The sequence below is a fragment of the Periplaneta americana genome, chromosome 8 (assembly GCF_040183065.1).
Source record: "Periplaneta americana isolate PAMFEO1 chromosome 8, P.americana_PAMFEO1_priV1, whole genome shotgun sequence".
NCBI classification, from domain to species: Eukaryota; Metazoa; Arthropoda; class Insecta; order Blattodea; family Blattidae; genus Periplaneta; species Periplaneta americana.
In genome coordinates this window covers 168853894-168868860 of record NC_091124.1, presented here as the reverse complement: position 1 = coordinate 168868860, position 14967 = coordinate 168853894, and the positions used below count along the sequence as shown (strand labels likewise).

Sequence of the window (14967 nt, the reverse complement as noted above, 5' to 3'; positions counted from 1 at the left end):
TAGTAAACATGGGTAATTGAGTAGGAGAGGCATATGTCGTTTTTCCTCTAAGAGAGATTATGTGGGGTTAAGATAAAATAAAATAATGATGTTTTTATTATTTGTATTTTATCTCCTTTCTTTCTTTCTTTCTTTCCTTCCTTCCTCTCTCTCCTTTTTTTCCTCTCCTCTCTCTCCTTTCTACCTTCCCCTTTTCTTTTTTTTTTCTTTTTTTTTTTTATCCATGTCACTTGTGTTACTACTCCTTACTAACTTTTAGTCTTGCATTTAATTTTAGTACATATATATTTTATTTTCACTTACCTTATGTGCAACTGCTAGGATTGGATCCAACAACCTTTTGATTTGTAGTCAGATGCTACACTACTCAGCTACAAAGTGATTTGATAGAATCACTTTAAAATAATGTCACTTAATATTATTTGTTGTTTGTAAATACATGTCAATAGATGGTGCCCGGTTACATACTGTAATCTATGGTACAGAAATTTGTTTGTTTTGTCCTACAAAATTCTCATATTTAATTCATTGGAATTGTATATAGACGATGCAATTTACCAATGTCAGTTCTGCAGTTGAAAGTAAATGGTGATATCACCAGTGGTGTAGCTATGTCAGTTGAACAGCCTGGCGTGAGTGGACTTAGTGATCAAGTGTCAGATTGCATCCCACAAGTCATTTCTAATATTGAAGTGATGTTTTGTGAATTAGCAATCGGCATAGTAAATCACAAAATTCAATTCATAAGATTTAATGATCATCAGAAGATGACATCACTTCCTGAAACAACAAAGGTGTGTTAGCTATGTCTCGGCCTAATTCTGAATGTAATCTTGTGTTCGTTGGGGAGGCTGATACCCCCAAACCACAACTGGCACATAATGAAAAAAAAAAAAAAGACGAACCAATTATAATGACAAGTAGTACCTACTTCTATTGAGTTTAAGTTATGGAAAAACAGCATATGTAAAACGTAGGTCTTTCATACCCAATTACCAAAAAGTGTTTCACAACAACAGATTAGAGAGAAAAATAATACAGATATGCATGTCATCTTTTACTACAATAAAGCTATCATCAGGATGTGCAACATATTGCAAAATCTCATTTTCACCAACTTTTGCCTTGAAACCACAGATCGTTGTTTCATATGTGGTCTACTCTTGTACAGCTTTTATTGATCTAAGGAATTTGATTGTTGATGACCCTATTTGCTTTAAATCTTTTTTCTTTGTGATTTGCATAGCCTGATGAAATGGGGACAGTGATTACTTTATAGAATTATTGTATATTTTGTGTTTCCCTCATGGTCCTCCATTTCAAAGTTCGTCTTAATCCCACATATTCTTTGATAGCTGCTGATTTTAATGAAACTATCTTTATTCTCTTCATATGATATGCCTACATCACACCCTAAATACTTAATATCTGTTGAACATCTGATTCTCTTTTATAATTTTTATCAATATCGAATCTGTTCAACATCTGATTCTCTTTTATAATTTTTATCAATATCGAATCTCTTCCTATAAATATCATGTTCTTGGGTTTTTGTGTTGAAAGTTTGAATTATAAGTTACACATAACTGATTTTGGGTGCAAAGGCTAATTGGGATTTCCTGATCTCTGATTGGGTCAAAAACCCTTATAAAACTGATATTTAACCCTTGTGGTGAATTTCAGTGTGCCTAATTAGTCAAATCCACTCTCCTCACCTCCATGCTGGGTTCATCTGAAATCTTTTAAGATGCGAAAGAGAGAGTGGTATGCAGAAAGCAACAGGAAGCTACTGCATCTACCTTTCCCAGAAAAAAAACTGCAAACATGGCATGATGAGTCTTTCCACAGTAAAAGATTTGAAGCATGTGAAATGGACAGATAGATTAAGAAATGAAGCTGTGTTGGAAAGAGTGGGTGAAAATAGAATGATGCTGAAACTGATTAGGAAGAGGAAAAGGATTTGGCTGGGTCACTGGTTGAGAAGAAACTGCCTTCTGAAGAATGCACTGGAAGGAATGCTGAACGAGAGAAGAGTTTGGGGCAGAAGAAGATATCAGATGGTAGATGACACAAAGATATATGGATCATATGCAGAGACTAAGAGGAAGGCAGAAAATAGGAAAGACTGGAGAATGGTGGGTTTGCAGTGAAAGACCTGCCCTTGGGCAGAACACTATGAAAATGAATAACTGATTTAAACTGACTTAGTTTATGTATAGCCATTTGCAGTTCATCTTTGTTCTCATGTGTTACAACTTGGTTATTGGCAAATAGCATAGTACTTAAGAATTTATGATGATGTGTCCTGGGATGCAACGATAAGAGAATGTAAATGAAACTTTTCGTGTAGAGAAACCAAGTGAATTTATTAACAAGTATACTGGTGAAGAAATTGACCATGATGTTTCTGTTAGTACTGACTCAAACTGATTGTAACCAGAGTAAACGCAAAGGTTAGGTGTTCTATGCCCTATGCTATGGATGTGTCTGCAAAGTGGGAGACTGTGTTTAGATGGAGTTAAAAGTAGTCTTTCTCTTAGGATTGGTCACCTGTAGGACTGCCTCAATTTTCCACAATGCCACCTCGAGAACCTAATACCTGTCTATATTTCTCATGAGCACAGATGCCGCTTGCTCTAATAATCCATGATTGAAGAGGTGGATTCCAAAGTGCCCTAAGTTCATTTTTTAAGATTTTAACTTGCTTTATTCATGTTTTAATTTATCCTTTTCAAGCCTATATGAAGGGTTTCAAGCCAAAGGTGACTCAGCCACAAGGAAGAGGTTTGGAGATATTGAAGGGTAAAGGAAAGAAGTAATTAAATCCACAGCAAGTTTTTGTATCCACACAACGTTTATTTAGAACCTACAAGTGTCAAATGGAATATACAGTAAGAGAAATAATAACTTCTTAATTAAGAAGTCTGGGTTTTAGAGCACTGAAAAGGTTAGTCATGTATGGCATAAAACAGAATGGCATTTTCTTTTCAAATTGAGATGTTAGTCATGTTTGGCATAAAAAATAAACATATTTTTTTTTCAAACTAAAGTGAGTATCACATAATTTCTTTTTTAGCATACAATTGTTGAAAAAATAAATTTACTTATTTTATAAAAATGTAAGAAATATGAAGTTGACTATTTCATTTGGATTTATAAATGGGAATATCTTCAATGTTGTCACTTATAGTTATAAGTTTTCTATAAAATTCACGATGAACAGGTGGAATGTAATGGCACAAATCCATCAGATTTTTAAGAGTGGCCTACAGAGAAAATATTACATTTTCTGACAAAAACCATTGACTTTTTTCAGTAAATTGTTCCTAATACCATACTCTACACATAATTGATTAAATAGTGATCTTACTTGTGTTAATTATGTAAGCATGTGCGGCTTACAGCTGTTTCGGTGCTACTTGACACCATCCTCAGAGCCTTTTGTGTCTCAGCGTCATCTCAACTTTGCTGCCTGTTGTGTGGGTGCGTTCATGTGATGACGAATTGAGTCAAATAGTGTGTGTGTTCTGAAATTGATCTGTGTGTTGAGAATTTCAAAGACTAGCATACTAGCAGAAATATTCTTACACCACTACAGACATACATACTAAACAAAGACAACAACAAACACGCAGACAACATCATATATTAGCACAGATACGTAGATGACATACTAATACTATACAAAGGAAACAAAAGACAGATCCAAAACCTGCATCAACACATAAACAAAATACACCCAAAACTACACTACACATTAGAAATTGAAAACAACAAATCCATATATTTTCTAGACATAACAATAACAAAAGTAGACAACAATCACACATTCAAAGTATACAGAAAACCCACAACAACAACACACATACACAACACATCCAACCACCCCACACAACACAAACAAGCTGCATTCCGAACAATGGTACACAGACTACTCAACATACCAGTGAGCCAACAGGATTACAACGAAGAACTAAACACAATCAAGTACATAGCACAAGAAAACGAATACAACCCTAACATAATAGACAACATAATACGTAAGACAGAACATAATCACAGAAAACATAAGAATACAACACAAACACAAGAACACAAAAAATACATCACACTAACATACAAAAACAAAAACACATACAAAATTGCAACCTCATTCAAGAAATTAAATTACAACATCGCATACAGAACAAATAACACTCTACAGAAACATCTCAACACACAAACAAACAAATACAACTACACAGGCGTAGTCTATACAAACTCATATGTAACACCTGCAACAACTTCTACATAGGACAGACAGGCATATCATTTCAGACACGTTACAAGGAACACATCACAGCCATAACAAAATTACAAAACACCTCCACATATGCAGAACACATCACAAATGCTAACCACACCCACAGAGATATCAACACAGACATGGAAATACTACACATTCAACGAAAAAGCCAGAAACTAAACACACTAGAACAATATGAAATATACAGACACACGAAAACACACCCCAACGAAATTCTCAACACACAACTCAATTTCAGAACACACACACTCTTTGACTCTACATTATACCACACGAACACACCCTCACAGGAAACAAAACAAGAGGCGCCAAGACCAACAACGACCAGTTCTGAGGATGACCCATAAAAGGTCGAAACATGTAAACAAGGTATGTTAGAATTTAACACAAGAAAGTCTTATCATACATATTCCGAAATGCTTATTATTATTCGGTTGAGAAGCTTTTGTCATCCAGTCCACTCTCATAAAACCTGAAAGTTAAAATTTATAAAACAGTTATAAATTATTACCAGTTCTGTATTGTTGTGAAGCTTGAACTCTCACTTTGAGAAAGAAGCATAGACAAAGGGTGTTTGAGAGTAAGGTGCTTAGGAAAATATTTGGGGCTAATAGGGATGAAGTAAGAGGAGAATGGAGAAAGTTACACAACGTAGAACTGAACGCATTGTATTCTTCACCTGACAGGAATATTAAATTCAGATGTTTGAGATGGGCAGGACATGTAGCACGTATGGGCAAATCCAGAAATGCATGTAGAGTGTTAGTTGGGAGGCTGGAAAGAAAAAGAACTTTGGGGAGGCCGAGACGTAGATGGGAGGATAACATTGAAATGGATTTGAGGGAGATGATGGTAGAGATTGGATTAATCTTGCTCAGGATAGGCTTAATGTGAGGGCGGGAATGAACCTCCAGGTTCCTTAAAAGCCAATTGTAAGTAAGTAAATAAGACACTTTTTAAAATAGTTACAGAAACTTGTATGATTGTATCACCATGACTACACTGTTGCGAGTGTGTTAGCAGCGCACAGTAAAAACCCCGGTACTCCTGTCCACATCTCATCTGATTGCTCTGTAGTATAAAATCTTAAATTTAATTTGCCAATTGGTTGTTAACAGCTAGAAAATTCAGAAAGTGTTTTTGTCAGCAGGGATTTGGAGTGAAAGAAAAGGTTAAGATTAATTATGTGTTGCTTTGTGAATGAGATTGGTGTTATTTTTATGGTATCAATATTTTGCCCATTATTAATTGAGTATCCATATACATTAATCGTAAGTTCTATGTCTTTATAACATTGTTGAAGAAATAATGCATTTTTTTTATATCACTGTATCCTAACATAAAGATAATACGAGTATGTTATTAATTCTTCGTGCTTAATGCTATCACAGGGTAATGAAAGAAGCAGATGATGGCACAAACAGTAAAAAAGTTGCTGACAGGTCCATTACCATGCATGAGATAATTTTGGAGCTGGAAAATAAAGATGCAGAGATTAGCAGCATGTATGTATGTAGTGTCGCCAGAAAATATGTTTTATCTGATTGGAACTCTGCAGAATAAGAGGGAGGTATGGTTGACAATCTAAGTGACAAGAAACTCAATGCTGAAATTGTGGTTGTTTTACCAATAATAAAGAAGGACAGGATCTGTTATTGTTCCTTTTATGGAAGGAGAAGTTGAATAATCTGTGCTAAGAGGACAAGGAGAAGGCAATATGAAGAAAGGGCTCCATGAATGGAAAAAACGAGACATATCTCTTAAAATCTACTTTTCTGGAGAGAGTGACTTTTCTAAATTCTGTTAAATGTAGTTATACAAAATTCTCAATGACTCAAAATAAAATTCACTCAAATTTGACTTGGACTTTAAACGAGAAATTGGAAGAAGCTATTTGTCAATATTCAGAAGCTCTTGGGAAGGCAAATGAAAACCACTTTTTTTCAAATACAGTACCAGTGTATCTAAAACATCAGATTATATAAGATTGGATGAGTTAGAATATAATGGATCGGAGAAAACTATTTTGCTAATGAAATAAAATCACATTGTTGTATCCTATTATATCCATGTAACCTATCTGTAGCAGAGGGGGGGGGGGGAATTACAAAAAAATTAATTCAGACTTTTAGGGGTTAAGGACGAGTTATAATGGCGAGAATTTTATTACACATTTTTCAGTGTGAGTTTTAAATTCTGTTACAGGTCTAGTGTGATATTTAAAAAAAAAAATCATTTTTAAATTGTTCTGTTTCAGAAAGGTTTGATCCTGATCTGAACCAATACTAGAATGACAAGACTGCTGTACCATACTCACAATGGCACAAGCATTTTCCAACTCAGTTACAGTTGATCGTCCATTACGTCAACGTATGTCTGTCAACTACAAGCGTATTGCAGAAATTCAAGAACCAGAGTCCAGAGTAAATATGTATGGAGTGATTTGCAGCATTAAGAAGGTGACATACAAAATATGATTGTATTTCATGAAAAGGCTATTTCATTAATGCAAGTGTTAATTTTTAATGTAATTTTATTTAAACATTCTAGGTCTGTGATTAATTTGAAACATATTCTTAGCAAATCATGGGGTAGCTTTCTACTGTGTATGCAAGTAACACGGAATAGTTACTTTGTGTATATGTGGTTCAAATCTTGTTGAGGGTGATATTTTTTTTTTTTAATTAAAATTCAGCTTCTGCTGGAAGAAAGATTTGATTGTTAAATATTATAAGCAGAATTCTCAAATCATCTCCAGTAATGTAATTTAATTAACACTTTGCAGGACTTATTGTAATCTTGTGTGATCTAAATATTAATAGCTTTTTGATAGCATGATCACTTTGCTTTGCTGTGTTACCCCTAACGGCCAAATGTCATGACTTGTTTGAGGTTGATGGCCAATATTGTCAAATTTTTATTGAGTCAGAACATGTCCATAATTTTTGAAGACATGTTTGATCCGATAAGTTATGTATACATGGTGTTTCCGGGCTAGTGTTAAAAATTTTCAGGGATGATGAGGAAGGGCACATGTATCAATTTGAGATAGGAACCCTGGTCCGGAAATGACCAAGTCGAAAGTTACAAGCAAAAATAGTTGTGTGTAAATGGAATAATTTTATTCCTCTGTACACCTTATTTATGTATATTTATCTGTACATCTTACATATACTCTCGGCTCCACAAGTAAAGAACCCTGGCCTCACACCACTTCTGCACAGATGACAGTGATTGACAGGCCAGTTAGGGGAAGCTGTTGCCACGTTTGCTCTTGGCTGGACTCTTTAAATGTATTTTCTTTTGCAACTGGTTGGATTCTTTCAAAAATGGAAAATTCACAACACAACATTCTCAGCGGTCTCCTGGCAGTATCTTTGTCCACAGTTTCACTAATTGGGGGAGCGTGTCAGTCAGATTTATGGCTTCCTGAACCCAACCCTGCAACGAAGGTTCTTTACTTGTGAAACCAAGAGTAATGTATTCATCTGACGTTGTTTACATTGTCTACTTACAGTATTCCATTCAGTGCGCTGTCTGAGGGGTGGGGACAGGAAACTACACTAATGCAATGCAGATAGCGTAATGTGTAACAGACGTGGTCGGTCCTGATATGCACGTCTGTAGACAGCAGTGTATGTGTACAAGTTGCAGTGTCCAGTCGATCAGTCCTAGTGAAATGGAGGAATATACAAGAGCGGAATATGCAGACCTGATTTCCGAATACGGATGAGCCAATGGGAACAGTAGACAAGCTCACAGATTGTATCGGGCCAAGTACCCACATAAGAGACATCCGGTTCATACCATCTTTCCACGACTGTTCCATAGGTTAAGGGAAGGAGGGCATGTGTTGCCAAATTACAATTCCATTTCCACACCACTATTTTTACTTATAACTTTCGACTCAGTCATTTCGAGACCAGGGTTCCTTATCTCAAATTGATACATGTGCCCTTCCCCATCATCCCTGAAAGTTTGTCACACCAGCCCGGAAACACCCTGAATATAGGTATTTTGTTTTGAAGTTCAGTCAAGACTTATCTGTGGTAAAAGTTGTGATTTATTCCATAGACATTTTCACTCATTAGAGCATCTTCAGGTCGTAGGTGTATATATGAGAATACATTCTTACAATAGTGTGTACACACAATTAAAACAATAAGACACTTACGTAGTGGTCAAGTATTAAAGTATTTGTACGTGACAGTCATCTTGGATGGGCCTACTGCTTCGAAAAATGTTTCTTTTAAATATAAGTGTACTACAATGGTAGCTACTGGACTGCATGGCTGCAAAAGGGTATCTGTCGGATACAGGGGGGAGAGCCATTAATCCTTCCCATTGAAGGCTTTAAGGTACCAACCTGGACAAATACCCAATGTCCCATCCCTACCTTCCCGTGGTGCAGCTGTTAGTAAGCATAATTTTACGAGCTGAACTAAAGGGTGGGGCTACTCATCCATTAGCATTGGTCAGCTTAATGAGTTAATGACTGAATTTGGTATAATTTTCCTCTATGCAATACCTAATTCCCTCTTTACCCTTTCCTATCCAGCCCTCTGACTGAACTCTTACTTTCTTCGACCCCAACGGCATTAGAGCATTCGAGGCCTAGGGGTTCATTTCCCTTTCCTTCCTCCTCTTTCTACTTTTCTGTTCCTAGTGCTGACCTGCTATGGCACTAAAATCGTCCTCCAGTGGCTTAAGGAGGGAAAGCTGGTGATCAACAAGATCTCCCAGCTAGGTCCAATGGACCCGTCGACCAACAGCAGGTGTGGTCCTCCAGACATTCTGGGGGTTGTGTGTGAATGAAGTAGCCACCAAAACGTTAAAATATGGTGTTCACTTAAATCGGCTACAACTTGCTATTTAACAGTCCCCTAACTGCCCATTATGCAACTCAAACCAAGAAATGGATTCGGAACATCTCAAAATCTGTGCTTCAGTGGCTAGTCATGATAATATCTTTGAAAAATATTGGAGTGCAAGAGGTCAAATGACTTTGTCAAATGCCTGGCATTAGAAAACAACAACAACAACTTTGGACTGCATCTCAATGAGCATAAATATTGACCATTTTGTCTATGTGTGATTTATATTTAAACATAGTTTAGAGGGCACTGTTGACTTCATTGATAAAATAGCTGAGCATTGGGTAACAAGACAAACTGCTAGTACCAGAATATCGCTCTTTCTTGGAGAAATATTGCTAGCGAAAATTCTAGACGAATCTACACTCCAGAAGCACTACCTTTATGTCTGCTACTAAGAAACCATGGAAGAAATAAAAAGCAAAATAGGAGATTCTTGTATATTTATCACTGTGGATGAGATTACAGACATAATTGAGTTGCTATATAGCCAAAATTAGACCCGGGAAGACCTCACCAAGTCACTTCCTATTGCCTTCAAAACCGTAGAACATATGAATTATTATACAGTAACCAGATTTGTTAACGATGGTATGAAGGTACTGTGGTCTTCACTGCAAAGCCCAGCATTCTTTCTTTCCTATTGTCCGCCTTCCTCTTAGTTTCTGCATATGACCCATGTATCTTAATGTTGTCTATCATCTGATATTTTCTTCTGCCCCAAACTCTTCTCCCATTCACCATTCCTTCCAGTGAATCCTTCAGTAGGCAGTTTCTTCTCAGCCAGTGACCTAGCAGATTCCTTTTCCTCTTCCTGATCACTTTCAATATTATTCTTTTTTCAATCCACTCTTTCTAGCACAGCTTCATTTCTCATTTTATCTGCCCAGTCCACACTCTTCATTCTTCTCTGTATCCACATTTCAAATGTTTCTAATCGTCTCTCCTCACTTCATCGTAATGTCCCATACAATGTAACACTTCACACAAAGCACTTCACTAGTCTCGTCCTTAGTTCTTTTTCCAGAGGTCTGCAAAAGATGCTCCTTTTTCCATTAAAAGTTTTTTTTGCCATTGCTAACCTCCTTTTGACTTACTGGTAGCTAATGTTATTGCCTATAGTACACCCCAAGTAATATTTGAAGCTATCCACTTGTTCCACTGTCTCATTTCGAATATGCAATTTTATCTGTAGTAATGTCACGAGAGGTCTGAGTTCACTCGTGGATTTATCTGGGAAATCTCAGACCTCGAGTGACATTTATTAGGACTATTTCGTGAATGAAATAAAGGTGTAAATAATATATCCCTAAAATTCGATCACAAAATGTTAATAATTATATATTTACGAATACTTAACCTATTCAGACATTGTGAAGTTGAAATACTCGTAGATGAATATTGATTACTGCAATAAAGAAATTGGATGTTATTATTCAGTAATGCCAATTGCGAAAAGCGAAATACAGGTTTAACAATGTTAATTACATGCACTGCACTTTTCTCTTATTATTACAACATAAATATATTTTCATTATCTGCTAAAATCATAATTAAATTTAACAGTAACAGTGGGGACAGCTATATATCAATGCTTATGTATTCACAGCGAGATATGTTGCTACACAGTGAAGCCATCTCTGTATCGATAGGTCTAATTAAAACACGAATTTTATTACGCCATACAGAAGGCAGTTTGATGAAAGACATTATTACTATGCAAGGTCTTTGGGTTTGATATGCGATCATGTTACGTAAGTTTGAACATCTGACTTTCTATTAATTGTTTCATTTCATTCACAAAATACAAATTTTATAGGATACACTTATAGGTTAAGTTACCTGAGGAAGCAGGACCAATGTCAGCTGTGCCTTATTTCGACCGTTACTTACAATCAGTGCTACACGAAAGCATTTTTTATAGCTCGACAAACGCATTCTCGCTACAGTGTGTAACAGAACTAAAGCTGCATCTACACAGTTCAATATTCCAATCGCCTATGCATGCAATCTGGGAAGAATATTGAAAGAATCAAGTTTAAAAGGTATGTTCAATTAAGATGCATGAAGATTTTGTGACTACATGGTGTGCCATTTTGAACGTCGTCTTCACTGCGTAGATATGTTAATTAATATTAAATATCAATCTTGCATTCATTGCTTTAAAGTTGAAATAAAAGTTTAACCATGTAGTTGCATCTCAATGTATTCATGATCATCAATTTACAGGGAGACAGTTGGCGACGACTAAACAAAAGAACGACCATGCGATAAATTGATAGCGATAAATCTAGCTGCAAAAATTATTGCAAAGTCTGACTGTGATTGGTTGGAATTCAAAATTTCATTACACTTCATTGGTCGAAAATGGAATGACGTCATATAAACGAAAAAGCCTTCATAAACATTGACCCCTGTCTTTATCTTCAATCAGTGATTGTTATGAACTAAAAGTAATGAAATAATAATACATGTAAAAAAAAACTTGTTTACTCTTAAATGTTGTGTTAAGTTCTTATAGGTTCATTTTCTGAAAATAAATGCTAATGATAAAAATAGGCATAAATGGTATTATGAAATTGAAATATATGTGTTCCTATGTCTGAAACAAGTTTACCTGCAGAAATCCTACAAATCCACGTAAGGGAACAAAGTAGTCAAAGAGAGAAAAATTGTAACTCTACTTATATGTTTTGTCAAGTGTTGCGTTGTGAAGATTTTGTTATCCCTCTGATCTTTTTTATACTGTTTATTCTAGAAACTTTAAAATGAAAGTGAGATATATTATGATCATATATTATTTTAAATTTACAATGCCGCCCCTCATTGCATTGGTTGTTCTGTTTACATCATCATCATCATCATCCTAGCAGGTATTGGACCATGTGGCCTGATAAAGAGTCCTGCATTATCCTTCTATCACGTCATTAGAGGTCCTTCAAATTGTATTCATCTTGACTGGTACCATAGCAAATTATTTTTCTTAGCCGTCATTCCAGATTCATCTCTTAGATATGGCATTTTTAGCTTTGGTTATAATAAAATTATAGGATGTAGTCAATTACTGGTTGTACCTGTAATTCCTTAGGCACATCTTCATTTCTTTTATGAGCCCATTTTGTGTAGCCTACACATATATTTCATTTCATATTCTGTAATTCTGGAGATGTGTTTTTTAGTCTTTGCCGTAATACTGTAGGATAAAATTGGTTTGTCAGCGAATGTGTTTCTGTATTTTGAGATGGCTTCATAATGTGATTTAGTATTCGTACTACTCTTGTATAATAATAATAATATTGGAAGATTTACTAAGTTCACGTTAGTAATACATCTTGTACCCCAGATAATGAAATGCATTAATTCTTTCCAGAATCCTGTTGTCTAAATATATTTTGCTTGGTATCCATTCCCTTCTACCAAATCCCAAAATATTATTTTTATTTTTTTTTAGTTGATATAATCATGTCGAACTGTACAGAAACTGTATGAAGATTATGTGCAGATCTCTCCAGCTCTTCCTTTGAAGAGACCTAAATCATCGGTAAACAATATGACATTCAAAATAAATGGTAGAAAATGTGATGATGCTGCATGTTTTTCTTCTTCTAGGGACATTGTTACATTGTGAGTAATTTGTGGTAGACCCAATAATGCCATTGGTTTTCATATAAAGCCTTAAAGACTTCTTTCAAGAGCTTACTTAAAATCCATTTCCCTATCTGGATTAATGATGCAATACATTGCAATTGCTACCTTCTGAGGCTTATGGATCACATTAGCTTACATGTAAAGTGATCTCATCGTCTATTTTATATATGGGGCCCATCCTGCGCATTTATTTTCAGTAAGTTTAATACATTTCTTAAGTTGGTCTTTTCCATGACCAGGGTCTGTATAGTATAGGAATGGTGAACAAGATAAAAGTTCGGGGCATAAGATTTCAGATGCTATACAACAGTAAGATATATGGATTGTTTGTGGAGACTAAGAGGAAGACGGAAAATAGGGAAGATTGGAAAAAGTTGAGTTCGCAGTGACAGACCTATCCTTTTGCAAAAAAACTCTGAATGAATGAATGAATGAATGAATGAAGTAGTTAGTTAGTGGGGTTTAAAAAGGGCGTGTCAGCTACTATGGCTATTTGCGCCCTTATCTAAAATCCTTCACAAAACAGAAACACAATACAATAATCAGAATGCTTAAAAGAACTAAAAAACGTTGTTACGGCTAAAATGAGGTCCACAATGAATGAATGAATGAATGATCTGTATATAATAGGACTAGTGAGAAGTGGCAGAAAAACAGAATGATATCAATTTTGCTTCATCGCTTTCCTTCACTAACATTGCATTGAATCAAAATTACTCCTCCCACTTTTCTCATCTTGCATGGCTAGGGACTGCAGAAGGCACTCGTATCTCTACATGTCTTTGTAAACGACCCTGCGTTTATGATTGTTGCGTGAGAAATGATATATGACTGCAAATCATGGAAAAGTAAATGGTTGCAGGAGAAGTATCTTTCGCTGGTGATTGACAAAGGGATAGAGAAAACATAAGTGTAGAAGAAAACTTCAATTCTTCCTTGTACTTTTCTGGCTAGATTCCTTGTTAGGTATTTAAAAATCTTTCAATCATCCCATTAAGTTAAATGAATAGGAGAGATTCCTTTGTTAAGGGTGAAGTGCTGAATATGAGCCTACTATACATCATCATTAGTCTTACAAGAGTGATATAAATATTATGTGTTACAGAGTCCTAGAGGAAGCAGCAGGCATGCAGTTGTGGGTATGAAGGATGAAACATGTCAGCCAGATCAAGAGTTCCGCCTTCATTTATTCTTTAAGTATGATATACTACCTCCTAGACTGGAACATGGATCTATACTTAGAGTGCACAAAATGAAAGTGAGTTATAGCAAATAGGAAGTCATTATTTCTTTATTCCTTCCTTGAAAGGTTTGCATATACTGTATTATACGATTTTTTTTTTAAGTTATATTGAATCATTTAAGCTGAATAAGTAATGAATCGTGAAATATCTTACACTGAATGTGGGAATGGAAAAACCTTTAAAAGAAAAAAGGATGCGAACTCCTTCTAAGCTTGAGAAAATTAAAACTGCAACTGTCAACTGAAGTAACAACATTCAAATAGTTTCTACCAGATGTATGGAAACACATGTGCATAACATATGACAATAAACGAATTTCCGAAATGACCTAATATTTGAACTAAGACGAATTTACTATCTTTATTTTATTTAGGCCCGATTGTATAAACCATTTAATCTTAGATCAGAGGTTAAATTGATCCTTGTTTCAGCTGAACTTGGAATTTTGTGTTGTATAAAGTCTAATCTGAGGTTAATTTGTCTCAAACTAAAGTCAACTTTGACTGAAGAAATTTCTCCGATTAAGTTAGATGATCCAAGTTCAGTTATTTCTTTTCTGTTTGAAATATACGAGTGACAGATTGTGCAAATAAAATATCCATTATTATTAATATTAATAGATATGTTAGGTGCATTTATATATATTTCTTTCAATTTCTTGCCTTAATACACAAACATTCTTATATTTTATAAGGCTCTATCGTGTTCAGCAGTATAAAATAACATAACCTATAATTATATTATGTTTATAACAACCATTAATTATTAATGGATATGATGGGTACATTCATAAATGTTCAATTAACTGTATTACTAAACGAAAATTGTCGTTTTATAAAGCTTTATTATGTTCAGCAGTATCACACACCATAACATGATAACAACTTGGAGAACA

The 14967-nt window shown here is 35.2% G+C and overlaps 1 protein-coding gene across 5 annotated transcripts in view; it reads left to right on the top strand.

Annotated features, from left to right (window-relative positions):
- Positions 1 to 14967, top strand: part of LOC138705233 (serine-rich adhesin for platelets-like) — a 96227-nt gene that overhangs the window by 32832 nt on the left and 48428 nt on the right. For 4 of the 5 annotated variants that reach the window (XM_069834045.1, XM_069834049.1, XM_069834047.1 and 1 more), the window contains exons 2-3: positions 6564 to 6765; positions 13934 to 14086. In XM_069834045.1, the coding sequence (XP_069690146.1) occupies positions 6625 to 6765; positions 13934 to 14086 (294 nt within the window). In that variant the 5' untranslated portion in view covers positions 6564 to 6624. Of the gene's footprint in view, positions 1 to 1683; positions 2136 to 6563; positions 6766 to 13933; positions 14087 to 14967 lie in introns of all 5 variants that reach the window. The other variant, XM_069834046.1, reaches the window with a different exon arrangement.